At 46.4% G+C, this 14,962-nt stretch overlaps 1 protein-coding gene across 2 annotated transcripts in view; it reads left to right on the top strand.

The window, feature by feature from the left end:
• ANO6 (anoctamin 6) overlaps positions 1–14,962 on the top strand; it is a 157,155-nt gene that overhangs the window by 127,807 nt on the left and 14,386 nt on the right. For both annotated transcript variants that reach the window (XM_080939765.1, XM_080939766.1), the window contains 4 exons: positions 4,379–4,604; positions 5,524–5,693; positions 5,894–5,991; positions 11,344–11,474. In XM_080939765.1, coding sequence (XP_080795891.1) covers positions 4,379–4,604; positions 5,524–5,693; positions 5,894–5,991; positions 11,344–11,474 — 625 coding nt within the window. The remainder of the gene's footprint in view (positions 1–4,378; positions 4,605–5,523; positions 5,694–5,893; positions 5,992–11,343; positions 11,475–14,962) is intronic.

Here is a 14,962-nt window from a genome sequence, read left to right as displayed (position 1 = left end):
TCAAAGAAAAATTGCTAAAACCATCAGGCATCACAAAGCAGTCCTATTTGTTATTAATAAAAACGTATTACCTGGGCAGTGGTGGCACACACCTTTAATCCCAGCACTCAGGAGGCAGAGACAGGTAGAGCTCTGTGAGTTCAAGTCTAGCCTGGTCTACAGAGTGAGTTCCAGGACAGCTAGGACTATAGGAAGAGAAGCCCTATCTCAAAAACAAACAAAACAAACAAAAACCTTAGTTGCACAACAATGACAGCTTTGTTTGTCTTCAGAATAAAGAGATTAAAGGATGTGACATGGCAGCCAGGTCCAGGCTCTGAGGCAGGGATATAAGGTACCAAGAATGAAGAGTTGTAAGGCCCTGGGTTTGTTGATGAACAGTAGAAATACTTACTAGCTGCTGGGGAAAGAAAGGTCATGGTTGTACTTTGGATCACATGCTGAACACATGCCAAAATACTTCTAAAACCGTAAGCCACGAACTAGAAATAAAAATGAGTGAAGGTACTTTCTGGATCTAAAAGCAACTTTCTAAACTCCACTAGCAGCGAGAGACTTTTCAGAGAAAAGTAAGATTTTGACACATGGAGTTTAAACAAAATACCCGAAGAAATATAAACACATGGAACGCAACTCTAGGACTGATACCGTAGGACGGAGTCCCCACAGCTGCAGGAGCTCAGTAGCAGGTGACAGACAGCACACGTATGCACCAACCAAGAAAAACACAGTGGCCCATATGGGAAAACACCCTAAGCATGGGAGAATGAAATCCGTGCTCATTGTGAGATTCTACCTTCTGCCTCTTGGGGGCGCCATGTCAGCCTCTCCTAACAGAGCAGGAGATTTTGTTTTTCCATCTTCCCTAGAAAGCAGGTGACTCAGAAAGAGTGGTGTGTGATAGTTTAGCTTTTAGAAACTGTTCATCAAGAACCATCTCCAAGTCTACTGATTGGTCATGTCAGTTTTCACAGCCAAGACAGGATAGTTAGTTCAAAGTCATCTCGAGCCACATAGCAAGATCTTGTCATGAAAAGGACTGATGTAATGGAGAGGCAAGAATGTTTTCACAGACATTTTATTATTGCATTTTATAACACTCGTACACACACATTGACCTATACACACTTGAACACCACAGCCTAAAATGACCTACTTCAGACTCAGCCAGACAGTGGAGGGCTGCGTGTCCTTACACAGATTTGCTCATGAAATATCCATTACGTGAGAAATTCTTGAGGTTTGTGATAAGTTCAAGGGACGGATGATACAAAGCATGGCTTTTAATGTGAAAATCAGGCATAGTTCTGAAATAACTTCACTTTTATTCTCAGTTATCTTACCTGTAATCTTGATATTCATTTTTATAATTAAAATGTCTAATTTTAAGATTAAAGGTGATAAAGCCAATTTCCCTTCAGCATATGTGATAGTGAAATAGGAGAAGTTGGGTTTATCAGTTCCTAAAAGTCAGCTCCAGGTCTGGGGTCTAATTTTGGCAGCTGGTGACTATAACTTAAATGATACCCAGTGGGTGCCCAGTAGGCTTGAGGGGTTAGGAGAGGCTGACTCCACAGAGGGAAGGCCAGCTTCTCTCCTCCAGGGGGGCGGGATCTATGTCGGTCCACTGTGGAGCACTCTACAGTGAGCATGCACCATAGCTTGATCTGAAATATGTTAGAATCAGAAAAAGATAAACCCGAGGGGCAAGTGTGCCCTGCTCCAAGAAGACCAAGCAAACCCCACAAACCACTTGTGGAGGCCTCAAAGGTTAGTAACAACCCTGGAAGGTACCAGAATCTGTTATCCAAGCCAAGGGCAGGGCAGGTGGGAAGCAGAGCTGCTGAGGCCTGTGTCTGACTCACACGCTTTTCCCTCCTGTCGGCTTGACCTACAACAAATCTCTACTCTTTCAGCCTTCTAACCCTGCCTACGGTTCAGACTAACTAGAAAATCCACAAGTGCAAGAGTGTTGAGGTTGGCGGTGGCACTCCAAGGATGATAATTAGAAGAGTAATGGGGAGGGGGATTATTAGAAAGATTTAAATGGCCTGTTTGGAAAAAATGCAGTGACTTACTCAGTCAGCCTAATACAGTTTTTCTCAGCCTTAGCTAATTTACACATGTGTGTGTGAGCAAACACACAAACACACACACACACACACACACACACATACACGCTCCCTTTCATTTCATGAGACCTAACTGTGAAAGAGAAAAGGAGATAATGAGGGATCATACAGGGAAATACAATGCCTTCTCTATATGCAGATTGCACAGCAAGTAAAGCAAAATGTCTTTTTAACCCTTTGGTTGCCATGGTCCCCGCTAACACTACCGAGTGCTATTCTGAGGCCTAGGAGAAGTATTCTGCTCACTGTATGGAGTAAGCAGAGCCCGGGGATTAACCTGTACAGGGTTCCGCAGCCAGCAGCAGAGCTGGGGTTCACATGTAGGAGTCTGTAGCTCCTCTTCCCCAGGTGTCGCTCTGCGCATGTTGACATAGGGCGTGCCTTGCTTGATTCTGGGGTTCTTGTTCTCTGTAGTTCTCCCCACCCCCACCCTGGCAATCAGACAGGGTCCATGGCTCTAAAGTATATCCAAGGGGGAGAAAATCATAGGGGAAAACAGCTGAAAACGGCCTCTCTGACAGGGTCTAAATCAATGGCTCTCAAACTTCCCAATACTGGGGCCCTTTAATACAGTTCCTTGTGTTGTGGTGACCCCTCCGACCATGACATTATTCCGTTGCTACTTCACAACGGTAATTACGGTACTGTTATGAACTGTAATGTAAATATCCGATGACCTCCACAGGGGTCATATATTTCATAGGTTGAGAACTGATGACCTAAAAGCTGCTTACCAAGTGAGAGAAGGGTCTTCAACATGACCAGAGAAAGCAAACCTGTTTACCGAGAAAGTAAAATCATACCATAGGCAGGATCTGTAGCGGGCGCCCCAGTGATCTGAGGAAGTGGGAACCAGCAGATTCCCCAGAACAGGGCTCTTGGGAATGCCAACAGCTCAGGATACCTGAGTGGGCGAACCCTGAGAAGCTCTTAAAGCAGAGGCCTTGCTGCCAACACTGGCTACCCAGTACCTTGGCCAGTGCTCCAGTCCTACCCTGCTGTACCCCCCCCCAGTACCACACCCTCACCCTCCCACCCATCCCCCACCCCATGGTAAAGGCAAAGCCAGCCAGCCCCCTGTGGATCCTTAGCTTAGTGACCAGCTCTCAGATGGGAGGAATGAGCTGAAGAAATCCCTCTAACACCACAGCTGACCCAGTCGGTATTGTACAAGGGACACCTTCATTGCTTCCGGGATCATAAACACACCTTCTACCTAGGACAGTGGTTCTCAACCCAACCTTCCTGACGCTGCGACCCTTTAATACACTTCTTTGTATTATTAAATATAACTAATTAATTATAATTAATAAATAATTGTGGTGACCCCAAATTATTTCATTGCTACTTCATAACTGTAATTCTGCTACTGTTATGAATTGTAAACACCTGTTATACAGAATATCTGCTATATAATTGTCTTAAGGCTTCTACTCCTGCACAAATGTCATGACCAAGAAGCAAGTTGGGGAGGAAAGGGTTTATTCAGCTGACACTTTCATACTGCTCTTCATCACCAAAGGAGGTCAGGACTGGAACCCAAGCAGATCAGAAAGCGGAGTTGATGCAGAGGCCATGGAGGGATGTTACTAACTGGCCTGCTTCCCCTGGCTTGCTCAGCCTGCTTTCTTATAGAACCCAGGTCTAGCAGCCCAGGGATGGCACCACCCACAATAGGCTGGGCCAGGGATGGCTCCACCCACAATGGGCTGGGCCCTCCCCCCTTGATCACTAGTTGAGAAAATGCCTTCCAGCTGGATCTCATGGAGGCATTTTCTCAGCTGAGGCTCCTTTCTCTGTGATGACTCCAGCTTGTGTCAAGTTGACACAAAACCGACCAGTACAGTAATCCCTGTAAAAGGGTCACGTCACCTCCAAAGGAGTCACAACCCACAGGCTGAGAACCACTGACCTAGAAGGTCCCTCCACCTTTGTGCTACCTGACGATAATGCTCCTTTTAATATAGACATTCTTTAGTGGCACTCTTAGTTTTTCAGGGAAATTGCATAAAACTCTCAACAAGTAGCATACCATGTCCTCTCCTTCCTGGCACACAGTGTGACCACCCACACTATCCCACTCAGGTGGACGCCTCCTCTTTGGCTCCCACGTTTCTTTCCACCCCACCCCGTTTTCTTTCGTGGCCCTTAGGTGAGATTGTCCACATGGGGCACCGTAGCTGCGGGGCAGCCCTGGTGCAGCTCCGCCCCCCGCTCACTCTGCTCCGCCCACCACTCGGTTTCAGATCCTGCTCATCATTGCCTCTGTGATCGGCATCATTGTCTACCGGCTGTCCGTGTTCATCGTGTTTTCTACAACGCTCCCCAAGAACCCCAACGGGACAGACCCCATCCAGAAGTACCTGACGCCACAGATGGCCACCTCCATCACAGCCTCCATCATCAGCTTCATCATCATCATGATCCTCAACACGATCTACGAGAAGGTGGCCATCATGATCACCAACTTCGGTGAGAAGAGCCACCAGGCCGTTTCCGCTCCTGTGGGTTAAAGTTGGTAGACGCTTTCTGAGTGCCAGCATATTGCTCTAGCCCGTGTGGGGAGTGAGCCGTGTGCGTCTTCGGATTTGAAGGGACAGTAGTGGTCAGGTCCAAGCTCTCGAGGCACATGGGGCTGGAGACATGTGCAGTTACTTTAGCTCCTGTGTTCTGCCTCTGAAAGCGAATGATCTATTTATTGGAAAGAGCAGAACAGGGTCTCAGCGCTAGCTGCAAGTGCACGCCTCTGTCACAGAGAAAACAAACTGCCACACTGGTGGGATCACGCCATCCCCCTTGCTGTTTCTGTTCATCTCATCAGCACTGCCTGCAACAATGAGCGCCGCTTCTGGGTGGCTTGCATCCCAGGCAGCTGCTTCATGGCTAGAGTTAGGGGCTCCCCACACTCTGCATGCACTGGGGTCATTCTCAGAAGGAAGGTCAGAGGTCAGACTGTGCTTCCCAAATACATCAAGCCGGTTACTCCTTTCCCACTGTTTCTGCCAGATCTTACAGTTCCGGAAGATGAAAGAACAGACGCCACTAGGCAGTTCAGAGCTGGTTTTCTGAGGCCGTGTCGCTCAGTGGCACAGGTCCTGCGTTTCATCCCTAGCACCACAACAAAGATAGCTGAAAGATTTCAGACCAAAACAGTTTTTGCTAATATTTGATATTAGCGACTTGCCAGAGAAGATACAGTGTTTATCTGGGGGAGAGAACTCATAACAATGTGTAAGCTCAGAATTAACACAGCGGCTATATTAAGAAATGGAAAGTGGGTAAATAGAAACAGTGTGAATCGTGTTTCTGTCAGTGTTATCTGGGGTATCGGTCTTTGATGTGGGTCTCAGTGCTGTCTGGGATTTCAGCGTCTCTCCTGATGTGACCACAGAACTCCCAAGGACCCAGACCGATTATGAGAACAGTCTGACCATGAAGATGTTCTTGTTCCAGTTTGTCAACTATTACTCCTCCTGCTTCTATATCGCATTCTTCAAGGGCAAGTTCGTCGGCTATCCGGGGGACCCGGTGTACTGGCTGGGCAAATACAGAAATGAGGAGGTGAGAAAGGGGGAGATGTGCTACTCTCCTGACAGCTGAAGCTGCTCCTTGCTTTCTCCCAGCTGCCTAATGAATAGTGACTTCCCTGTGTATTTCTGAGATATTTTTAGCCAAGAGAACAAATAGAGATGTTAATGTAACACTTCTTTGCAAGTTAACACACCTGGAATCTAAATGTTGCTCTCTTTGTAACACGCCAGTGTGACCCCGGGGGCTGCCTCCTCGAACTGACTACGCAGCTGACAATCATCATGGGGGGAAAGGCAATCTGGAATAACATACAAGAAGTACTGCTCCCGTGAGTACTGCATGGGTGGTCCTGGGTGGCAGGATGGAGACAGCTCAGCCCACCCACTGAAAGAGTCCACCCATGGAGGCATACATCTGTCTCTGGATTTAGAATCTGTTGAAACTAAAGGCCTCTGGGCGAAAGGTTCGACCAGTAGTTGGTCTGTGTTTAATAATTATAGAGAGAGGCTCAGTTGTAATGTGCTTCCTGTGTGAGCATGAAGACCGGAATCGGAAACCTGAGCCATGTTAAAAAGCCAGGCACTGCCATAAACACCTGTACCCCAATGCTGGGAAGAGAGAAACAAGAGGATCCCTGGGGCTCACTGGACAGCTAGTGAACATGGCTCAAATTGGGGAGCTCTGGGCTCCATGTCAGACCATCCCTCAAAGAAGCTGAGGAAGACACATGACATCAACCCTGGGCTTTACATGCTCCTGCACACTTGAGTGTGCAACACACACACGCAGTAGTGATAGAGGACCTTCATCTTCATATCTAACAGAAGTCCTACCTGCTGCTGTAGTTTATGTCTCTTAAGTTATCACTGATGGCAGAGTAAACGGACGTTTGAGAAAGGGCCCTTGTTAGCACTGTGAATGACATGTTACCACAAACTTGCATATCATCCCTCCCCATGCCTCATATGTAAGTGTTACATGCCTCACATGTGCCAGTCTCTGCACTGAGAGATGTGTGTATGTTAGTCGGTACATACTTTACATAGCTAAATTTAACAAATTGTAATCTTCCGATTGCTGATGAAGGCCTGCGGCTTAAAGGGGTTAAATGGCTTACCCAGATCACACCGGCAGTGAGAGGTTCCAGTGGGATTCGACTCCAGGATCCCATGACTTCAGACTCAGTGTTGTCAAGAACAGACATCTCCTATGATCCCTGAGACATTAGAAACAATAACCATAGGAGATTTTGAGTGGTTTCCCTCAAACACCAAGAACAGTGGCAGGGCACAGTGACTCCCCGATTGTTAGCAAGGGCCCTACTGTGGGATCTGTCCACAATCCAGCACCCCCTGTATGTTGTGCAAACAGGACACTTGATATAATTGTTTGACATGGGTCTCACTGAGCTAACTTCAAGGGGTTGGCTAGCCAAGGCCTTTTCAGACGTTCGGCTTTGGCCTTTTCAGCCTTTGAGGCCACCTGGACCCTCACCTTGGGATGCTGTCAAAGCCCCGCCCCTCGCTACGTCATCCAGAATGGCTTCATGTATGTAGTCGAAGCTTTCATGGGACCTGATGCTTGTCAGATCTTCTGGCAGCCTGCAGGGAGCCTCCTTGGGAGGGAGGCCCTTCTGACCACATGTGAAACTTCCGGTTGCCCGTCTTCTTCACCTCCTCTGTCTCCTTCTGTCTGTTTTGTGGCAGCGCCTACAGCTGCCTCTCTCCTTAGTGTCCTCCAGCACGGAGGCAAACTTAGGAGGGACTGTAATTTTGAAATGTAAATTCTTTGTAACGCCTTATATCCCACCGCAGTGGGGTGGAGGTGCTTAGAACTCACCACTGGGTGCAGGCTGATGCCTCCCGAGTTCTTTGCTGCATTCTTTGCTGCATTCTTTGCTGCATTTGCCTGGACACGCACAACTCCCGCCACATACAACCCCCACCTCTTCCTTTTTCTGCCCTGAATCTTTGCCTGCCTCGTAGCCAGGTTTCAGTTCACCCTCTCTGGAATAGTCAGGCAACTGGGTTTCAGTGTCTCTGTCTGCATTCTTCACCTGGGCTTTAGCCACCCTCTGCAGTGCGACCTGCGAGTCCCTTCTCAAAGCAAAGACAGCACTCCCCTCCCTGGAAGGGACCCCAGCTTTAGCTGCATGATAACTTTAACTGTGCCCCACAGAACACAACCCTTCCTTTCACTGAGTCCGTATCCGTGTTTTCCAGATAAATGGAAGTAGGTCATGCACAAATCACGCTGTTTCAATATGAAAATGTGTTTAAAAAAAAAACTTAACTCGTTCTTAGACTGCTAAAGTAGCATTTTCTGAGCCAAGTGGGGTTGTTGAACACTAAATTTTTTTTTGATAAGTAACTGCTTTAAAAGTTAGTGGGTAGGGTTATTTTCTAAATTAGTTATGAGCCATGATACCGGTGACAAACGGCACCCATGGCCTGCCCTGCCCGTGTTTTGACTTCGGGTAAGCTTATTGTTATCAATCACAGAGATTTCTACTCTGGCTAAAGATACTGATGTCATATGTTTTTAATTCTCTTCCACTGGCTCGAACCCCGAGACTGTCAGGGGTGCTGCTCTGCATGGGCCAGTTGCCTGTTCCCACACAGAATCCAGTACAGAGGTGTGCTCTTGACCTCGGCTTCCCAGACCCTTACTCCTCTGAAGAGTGTCAGAGCAAAAGAAGAGCCGTCCCAGCTCCTTCGTCTGAGGTTGCTATGCCAGAGGAGCCCAGCAAAGGATACTGACCAGAATTTCTCAGACTTAGCCGTTTCAGGCCCACACTCATATTCAACATAGAGTCCTAGACTAAGCTGAGCCTTCAGCTAGACTGGTCCCTGGTACAGAGCAGGCGCTGGGCATGAATGAGCCCCCGAGCAAGTGTTGCATTGGCCTCATATGCAAATCATCAATATATGCTGTTTATCTGGAGCCGGAGACAGTCAGCCCGCTGGTCATCCCAGCACTGATGTTTGAGGCGGTCTAGGGATTTTCTTTTTTCTTCCCCGAAGATGATGTTAACATTAAATAATGAAAACCCTAAAAGACCTAGAACATTAGTGTCCTTGGGTGTTCAGCCAGGGGACAGCTGTCACATTTCTTCCCCTCTATGTATCTCTTATTGGTTCAAAATAGCAATGCATTTACATAACAAGAGAAGGGACTAGAGCAGAGAAACCCTCCTCAAGAGGGGCTGCCACCAGGCCTCAGTAAACACACTGACCCTTCACAAGGACATTGAATTCAAGTGTGAAGTATTCAGGACCTACTGGGATGTACTAAATGGAAGAAACCCCTGGTTCTAGTTTGAGAAAAGGAGATACAAACTTCTATTGTGCGTTTTGTTAATGTTACAGTAACTCTGTACAGGAGTTACTTTGTAACCTCTGCTTCTAGTCTTGACCAGGGAGGGAAAGGATCTGATGCTTTTTTTTTTAAGTTCTGTAATGTAATTTCCATGTGTAGTAAAGGTTGAGATCTGTTGCCAGAATTACAGCCCAGTTTGTTGTTGTTCTTGGTTTTTTTTTTTGTTTGTTTGTTTTGTTTTGTTTTGTTTTTAAGTTTTGAAGATGGATGGATTTCTATTACAGACGAGTAATTCAACTCAGGAAAATGTAACAATAGGCTTGGAGTCCATAGCTCATAAAGCCAGGCAGAGAGTCATCTACTGTGGCCTACAGCGTGTGGGAAGAGAGCATGAGGGAGGGAGAAGTATCTGCTGAGTTAGGGATATACCAGGACAGAAGATGTATTGGGAACCCCACAAGAAAAATGCCTGCTTTTTCTAGGCCATGGACAGTGTTCAGAAAAGGCTGGGGAGTAGGAGGCAGAACAAACAAACCAACAGAGAGCAAGCCCTTATTTATCACGGTTTGGTGTCACCTATGTTAAGAGCTCTTGGAATGGTTGCAGGGAAGATTCTAAGGCATCCTCAGATCTTTGGGTTGGCATACAGAAGGAGGCTTCGAAGTCCACAAACAATGACATCTTTAAGCAGGATCTATCAGTCCACATGGCCTGGTGTCTCCAAGCCAAGATTCTAATCATAGCTCCATATTCAGTGACCTCTGCTTGTTAGCTCGTATGAGTCAGCAGGAGGTCCCGAGAGTGTGCGGAAGCGTGCTGACCCCTTTTTCCTGCCTGGTTCCCATTATTCCTGACATCTACCCTGGCCAGTGGACATCCCACATCTTAACTCCGTCAGAATATAGCAGGAGAGTACAAGTTTCAGAGGCCTCCTACAGAAGAAGTGGGAAGAGATGAGGAAGCCAGGGCCATGTTCTGTGGAAGGGTGTCTGCTCTGACTGAGGCCTCACTGGTACTCAGGGGAGGCTGGTGTGAGACCACCAGCAGGAGGAAGGCCAGCACAGTGAGTCAACTCTTGTCAGCCTCACATTTTAAACACTTGGCGGGCTCAAAGAACAGGTAATGACCTGCACCAGTTTATAACATTTGTCTTTAGAGCCCCGTGATGGGTCCTCATTGTCAGAATCTCAGACCTACACAAACCTATTGTCTAAGGAACCAAAGTGTAGGAGATGCTGTGCGTGTACTCGAAGCCAGCTGTCACTTGAGGAGGCAGAGTCTGTCACAGATGCATGGCCAGTTCTGTTGCCATCTCAGATCTGTTTTCAGATGGCTAGGAAAGGGCAAGCATTTTTCACAGACTGAGAAGCATGACATTCAAAGGGAGAAAATAAACTGCTGGAATAGAGTGGTATGCAGTGCCGCACAAGGCAGGCTCTGCACCCTCATCTGGAGGACCTGCATCTCTTCTGTTGTCCTCACATTGTTTGGTTTGAGGCAGAGACCTATTTTATCATTTTTGGACGTAGTGTTCTGCTGTAGCCCCTCACCTCCCAAATCCTCCACTGGTCTCCACGATCCCACACCAGTGCACTGGCCTTGCTTCCTATTTCCTGGGATCACTAGAGCTTCTGGTTGTGCTGTCAAAGGCAGGTCTGATCCTGCCTCAGGCTATCCATAGTCACTAGTACCCCAGCCTGAAGGTTCTTTCCCTGATGCTTAGCCTTCTGCCTCCTTCAGAGCTTCACAGTTACTATCATAAGGTGACTATCCGTCATGGTTTAAATATGCTTGGCCCAGGCAGTGGCACTATTTGGAGGTGTGCCCTTGTTGAAGTAGGTGTGTCATTGTGTTTATGGGCTTTAAGACCCTCATCCTAGCCACCTGGAAGTCTAGTAGCCTTCAGATGAAGATGTAGAACTCTCAGCCCCTTCTGCCCCATGTCTATCTGGATGCTGCCATGTTCCTATCTTGATGATAAAAAAACTGAACCTCTGAACCTGTAAGCTAGCCGCAATTAAGATGTGCCTTGGTCATAGTGTCTGTTCACAGCAATTAAACCTTAACTAAGATGCTATTACTGGTTTTCCTTGCACACTACTACAGAGCTTGTCTACAGCAGCTAGGACTAGTTTGCATTGCTGCATTCCTTCTGGATATTTCGCTGATGATTTTCATACTGAAAAAATATTTTGAATGATCAGAGGGGAAAAAAATTTGGACAAACTGAAGATGTTTAACATGCAAAAGAGAAACTAATTTCTTGGGAGGATTACATATTCAGCTTTGAGGCAGCAAGAAATATTTCATGAAGCAGGTCTGACAATGTGTTTTCTAATTTATAATTTGATCTTTCTGACAGATGGGTTATGAATCTAATTGGACGATATCAAAGAGTCTCAGGATCAGAAAAGATAACCCCGAGATGGGAACAGGATTACCATCTGCAGCCCATGGGCAAACTGGGATTGTTCTATGAGTATCTTGAAATGAGTAAGTTTTCTGTAAAGTATGTTGGGATATGTGTTGGAGGTGAAAAGCATCTGTTGTTGAGCCACAGAATTATTTAGCACATTAATATGAAGAGCAGTGTGCTTTTCTCTACAAGGATAAAATTATAGAGAAAAATCCAAGCTTTCAGATATGATGGCTGTGTGTGGTTTTTGTTAATGTTTATGTTGTTCAAAGCTAAGGATTTATTACCGTGCAGTGAGATGGAATTTTCCTTGACATATTACTTTACTGTGAGTTCTCAGAGTGTTCTTCCCGGGTTGTCTGTGAATAAACCCTGTCACTGTCATGATTCAGTCAGCTGGGGCCCGAGTCCATGCAGACACAGCAGTGGGCAGAGCAGAATCATGGAGCAAGCCTGTGAGAACATGATCCCTCATGGCAGGAGAGACTCTGTTGCCTTTTATACCTTGGTCTGTCCGAGGTGGCCTCTTGTCTCTTCTGTATGGGGTTTGTATGTGGTGCCATGATCCAGGAGCCAGTGTGCTGGCCTGGAGTTAGGACTTAGCACAGGTCCTGCCCTACCTTCCTGAATGTCTTGTTCTTTGTGGATTACTTGCTCAGGCTCTTTTTGTCATTAGTTGAGTGTGGCTTTAAGCTCTGTTGCTTTTGAATAGATGCAGAACAGATTCCCTTTGGGAACACTAACCTTTCTATTGTGAACGGCATGCTAAATCTAAAAGATGGCTTAACTGATTTCATATTCTGTATCTCTGCCCTTCCGCCTAAACTTTACAATGAATCACATTTTTTTTTAAGGTAGCGAGAACAGAAAAGCAGGCATAAAATCTGACAGGCCTTATGTTTACACATAGGAGTTTGTGTCTTTTCCAGGACAGTGTTTCCTGCAAATAGTGGGTGGATTATTAAGTCACATTCTATGTATAAAGTATCTTTTCAAAAGCATGCATAATACACAAGAATCTCTGTTTGTCTGGGCAAGTAAACAGTTTATTTTGTGTCTGTTATCAGCCTGAGGTCAGACTTGAAATTCGCTTTTGCTTTTTTATCAAGATTGGGTTTATTAAGGGTGTAGCATCAATGTCGAACAAATTGCAAGACAGTTGCATGTCCGAATGAACTATCTCATGCCAGGGCCATCATCAGCATTAATAATTATCACCCTGGCATGGAATGTTATCTATTTGAGCCTCTCCCCAGCAAAGAAGACTTTGTGGAAAGTGGTTTTTTCCCAAATTAGCTAAATGTATGACATTAAGGGAAAACCTACATAGCCATGCTTTGGGGGAGAAAATCAGACTTTGAGTTTCATAGGCCTATTAAGTAGTTATGAACTAATTAATCTCATCCCATCCTCCCCTACAATATATGTATAATATATTCTGTCATAACAGACTTTGAGATTTCTTGCAATGCTTTATAGCCATCCCAACAATTCCCAATGACTTAGAAAGCTTCCTGAGTTTCTGAGCACAGACAATCTGTTACTATGTAGTCAGTAACACAGTAAAATCTGTTTAGTGTTAAGTTGTGGAGGATTCGTTCTTCAGTACCCTTTTATTTCTTGTTTTATTTCTCTAAAAATAAGCACTGCCTTTGGGAGTGGTGTCACTCCCACGTGACCCTCATGGTGCCCTTCCACATTTACCAGCAATTCCACTGTGCACCTCCCTTCAGGTGCCTTCCCACCGATGTCCCCCTCCCTCCTCCCAGTAGGTAGCCTGCGCCTTCCCCCAGCCACCTCTAGCTCCTTCTCACTGGCTCTTGAGGGAACCACAGATCCGCTTAGCTCTTCACTCTGCTGTGCTGCTCTTGCAGGGCTTGACTCCCATAATCCTGTGCATGCATGGATGCCTCTTCTCCCACTAGACTCAGCCTTCTGGAGGCAGCTGCCAAGCCCTTAGCATGAGTGCTTAGAACCTAGTACTCTCAGGTACTTGCCGCCTTCAATGCAAGTATGTAACTGCATTGCTCCGCCCACGCTCAGTGCTGTATGCCCTGTGAATTTTGTTCTTGTTACTGCTGCTAGTAAATTTTATTAAAAGTAAATTTCCCCGTGATTTGAGATTGAGTGATTCTGGGGTCTTAGCCAGAGTTGCCCGGCGGAATCTTAGGCCCTACCTCAGAGAACTTGAGAAGAGGAACAGCTACTGAAACTAAAGTCTGGAAGCCAGAATGCCGTTTTGTACCTTGGTATACCTGTCATAGACATGGGTCTCTTGAGAATGTGCTAATGACATCTTCATAGGAGTAGGTGTCATAGCCGAGGGCATGAAAGCCATGCTGTTAGCCTCTGTGTCTCTCTTCTGCACTGCATTTCCACTGCCTTGTTAATTGGACTCATCTCCAAAGCTAACTTTCCAAAATCATGAGAATCATGGCTGTTTTCCTTTATTTCCTGTTGTTGTGTTAAAACGCCCTGAGAGAAGCCATTTAAGGGAGGAAGAGGTTCATTTTAGCTCACAGTTCAAGGCACTCCAGTCCACCATGATGCAGAAGTCCAAGCAGTGCGGGAGCCTGAAGCAGCTGTTCACATCACATCCGCAGAAACAGAGAAAGGTGCATGTGTGCTCATGTTTACCTTTAACCATTGTACACTGTCCAGAGCTCCCTGTCCACAGCAGAATCTCCCTATATCAATAAATGGAATCGAGATACTCCCTGACAGGCACATCCCAAGACCCATCTTCTGGGAGATTCTAAGTGTTGTCAAGGTGATACCACTAACTGCTACAGTGTCCTCCATAGATGCTTACTGTTGTGGATAGCTCAGCTCCTTAACAGCACCCTGGTTTACCAGTTTCCTGCCTGTGACACACCTGTCAGATGGGCTACATTCTAGAGAGGGGACCTGCTTTCTCCTTTGCCTCTCCTGTGTTCCTGTCTACCACCTGCCCTGGAGTCTTCTGGTCCTTTAACAAATGCCTTTCTAGTGTGGCAGATGGGTCACTCCTGTCTCTCCATTCACTACCCAGTGTTGGGTGTACCACTGTGCCAAGCACTGTATTATTTGGCAGAGATACCAAGCTGAGATCCAAGGCATGCTCTCACGGAGCTGGACACACAGAAGTTTGTGTAAGACTTGGTCAAGCAGATGGTGTTTGGATATGATTTTGAAAAGTGAGTGGTAGTATTAAAAGCAGAGGCTCCATGGTAGGGATACAAGGTAAACTAGACGTGTGATGACCTCTGTGTGCATATCTGGGGCTTGGGATTCATGGGAAAGAATGAGAGGTTGTAGGAGTATCGGTAAGCAGGAGAACTGTGTGGCATTTTGCTGAAAGTCAGGTTATTTCAGAAGCAGAATGGCAGCTATTGGAGGTGTCTGTGCTTGGTGGGGGGACAATTAATTAGCTTACATTAGTTAACACTGATAAGGGAAAAGTTTGTAAACAGGGGTTGCAAGCATGGGTAGACAGGTTTGGCGAGCATTGGAGGGGTGACTCGGGTGGTAGATGAGAAACAGAACTTCCAAGGTACCTTCCAGGAGATGGGATGTGCAGGTTGTA

This window comes from Micromys minutus (assembly GCF_963924665.1).
Source record: "Micromys minutus genome assembly, chromosome: 27".
Lineage (NCBI taxonomy): Eukaryota > Metazoa > Chordata > Mammalia > Rodentia > Muridae > Micromys > Micromys minutus.
This window is presented reverse-complemented; position numbering and strand designations above follow the sequence as displayed.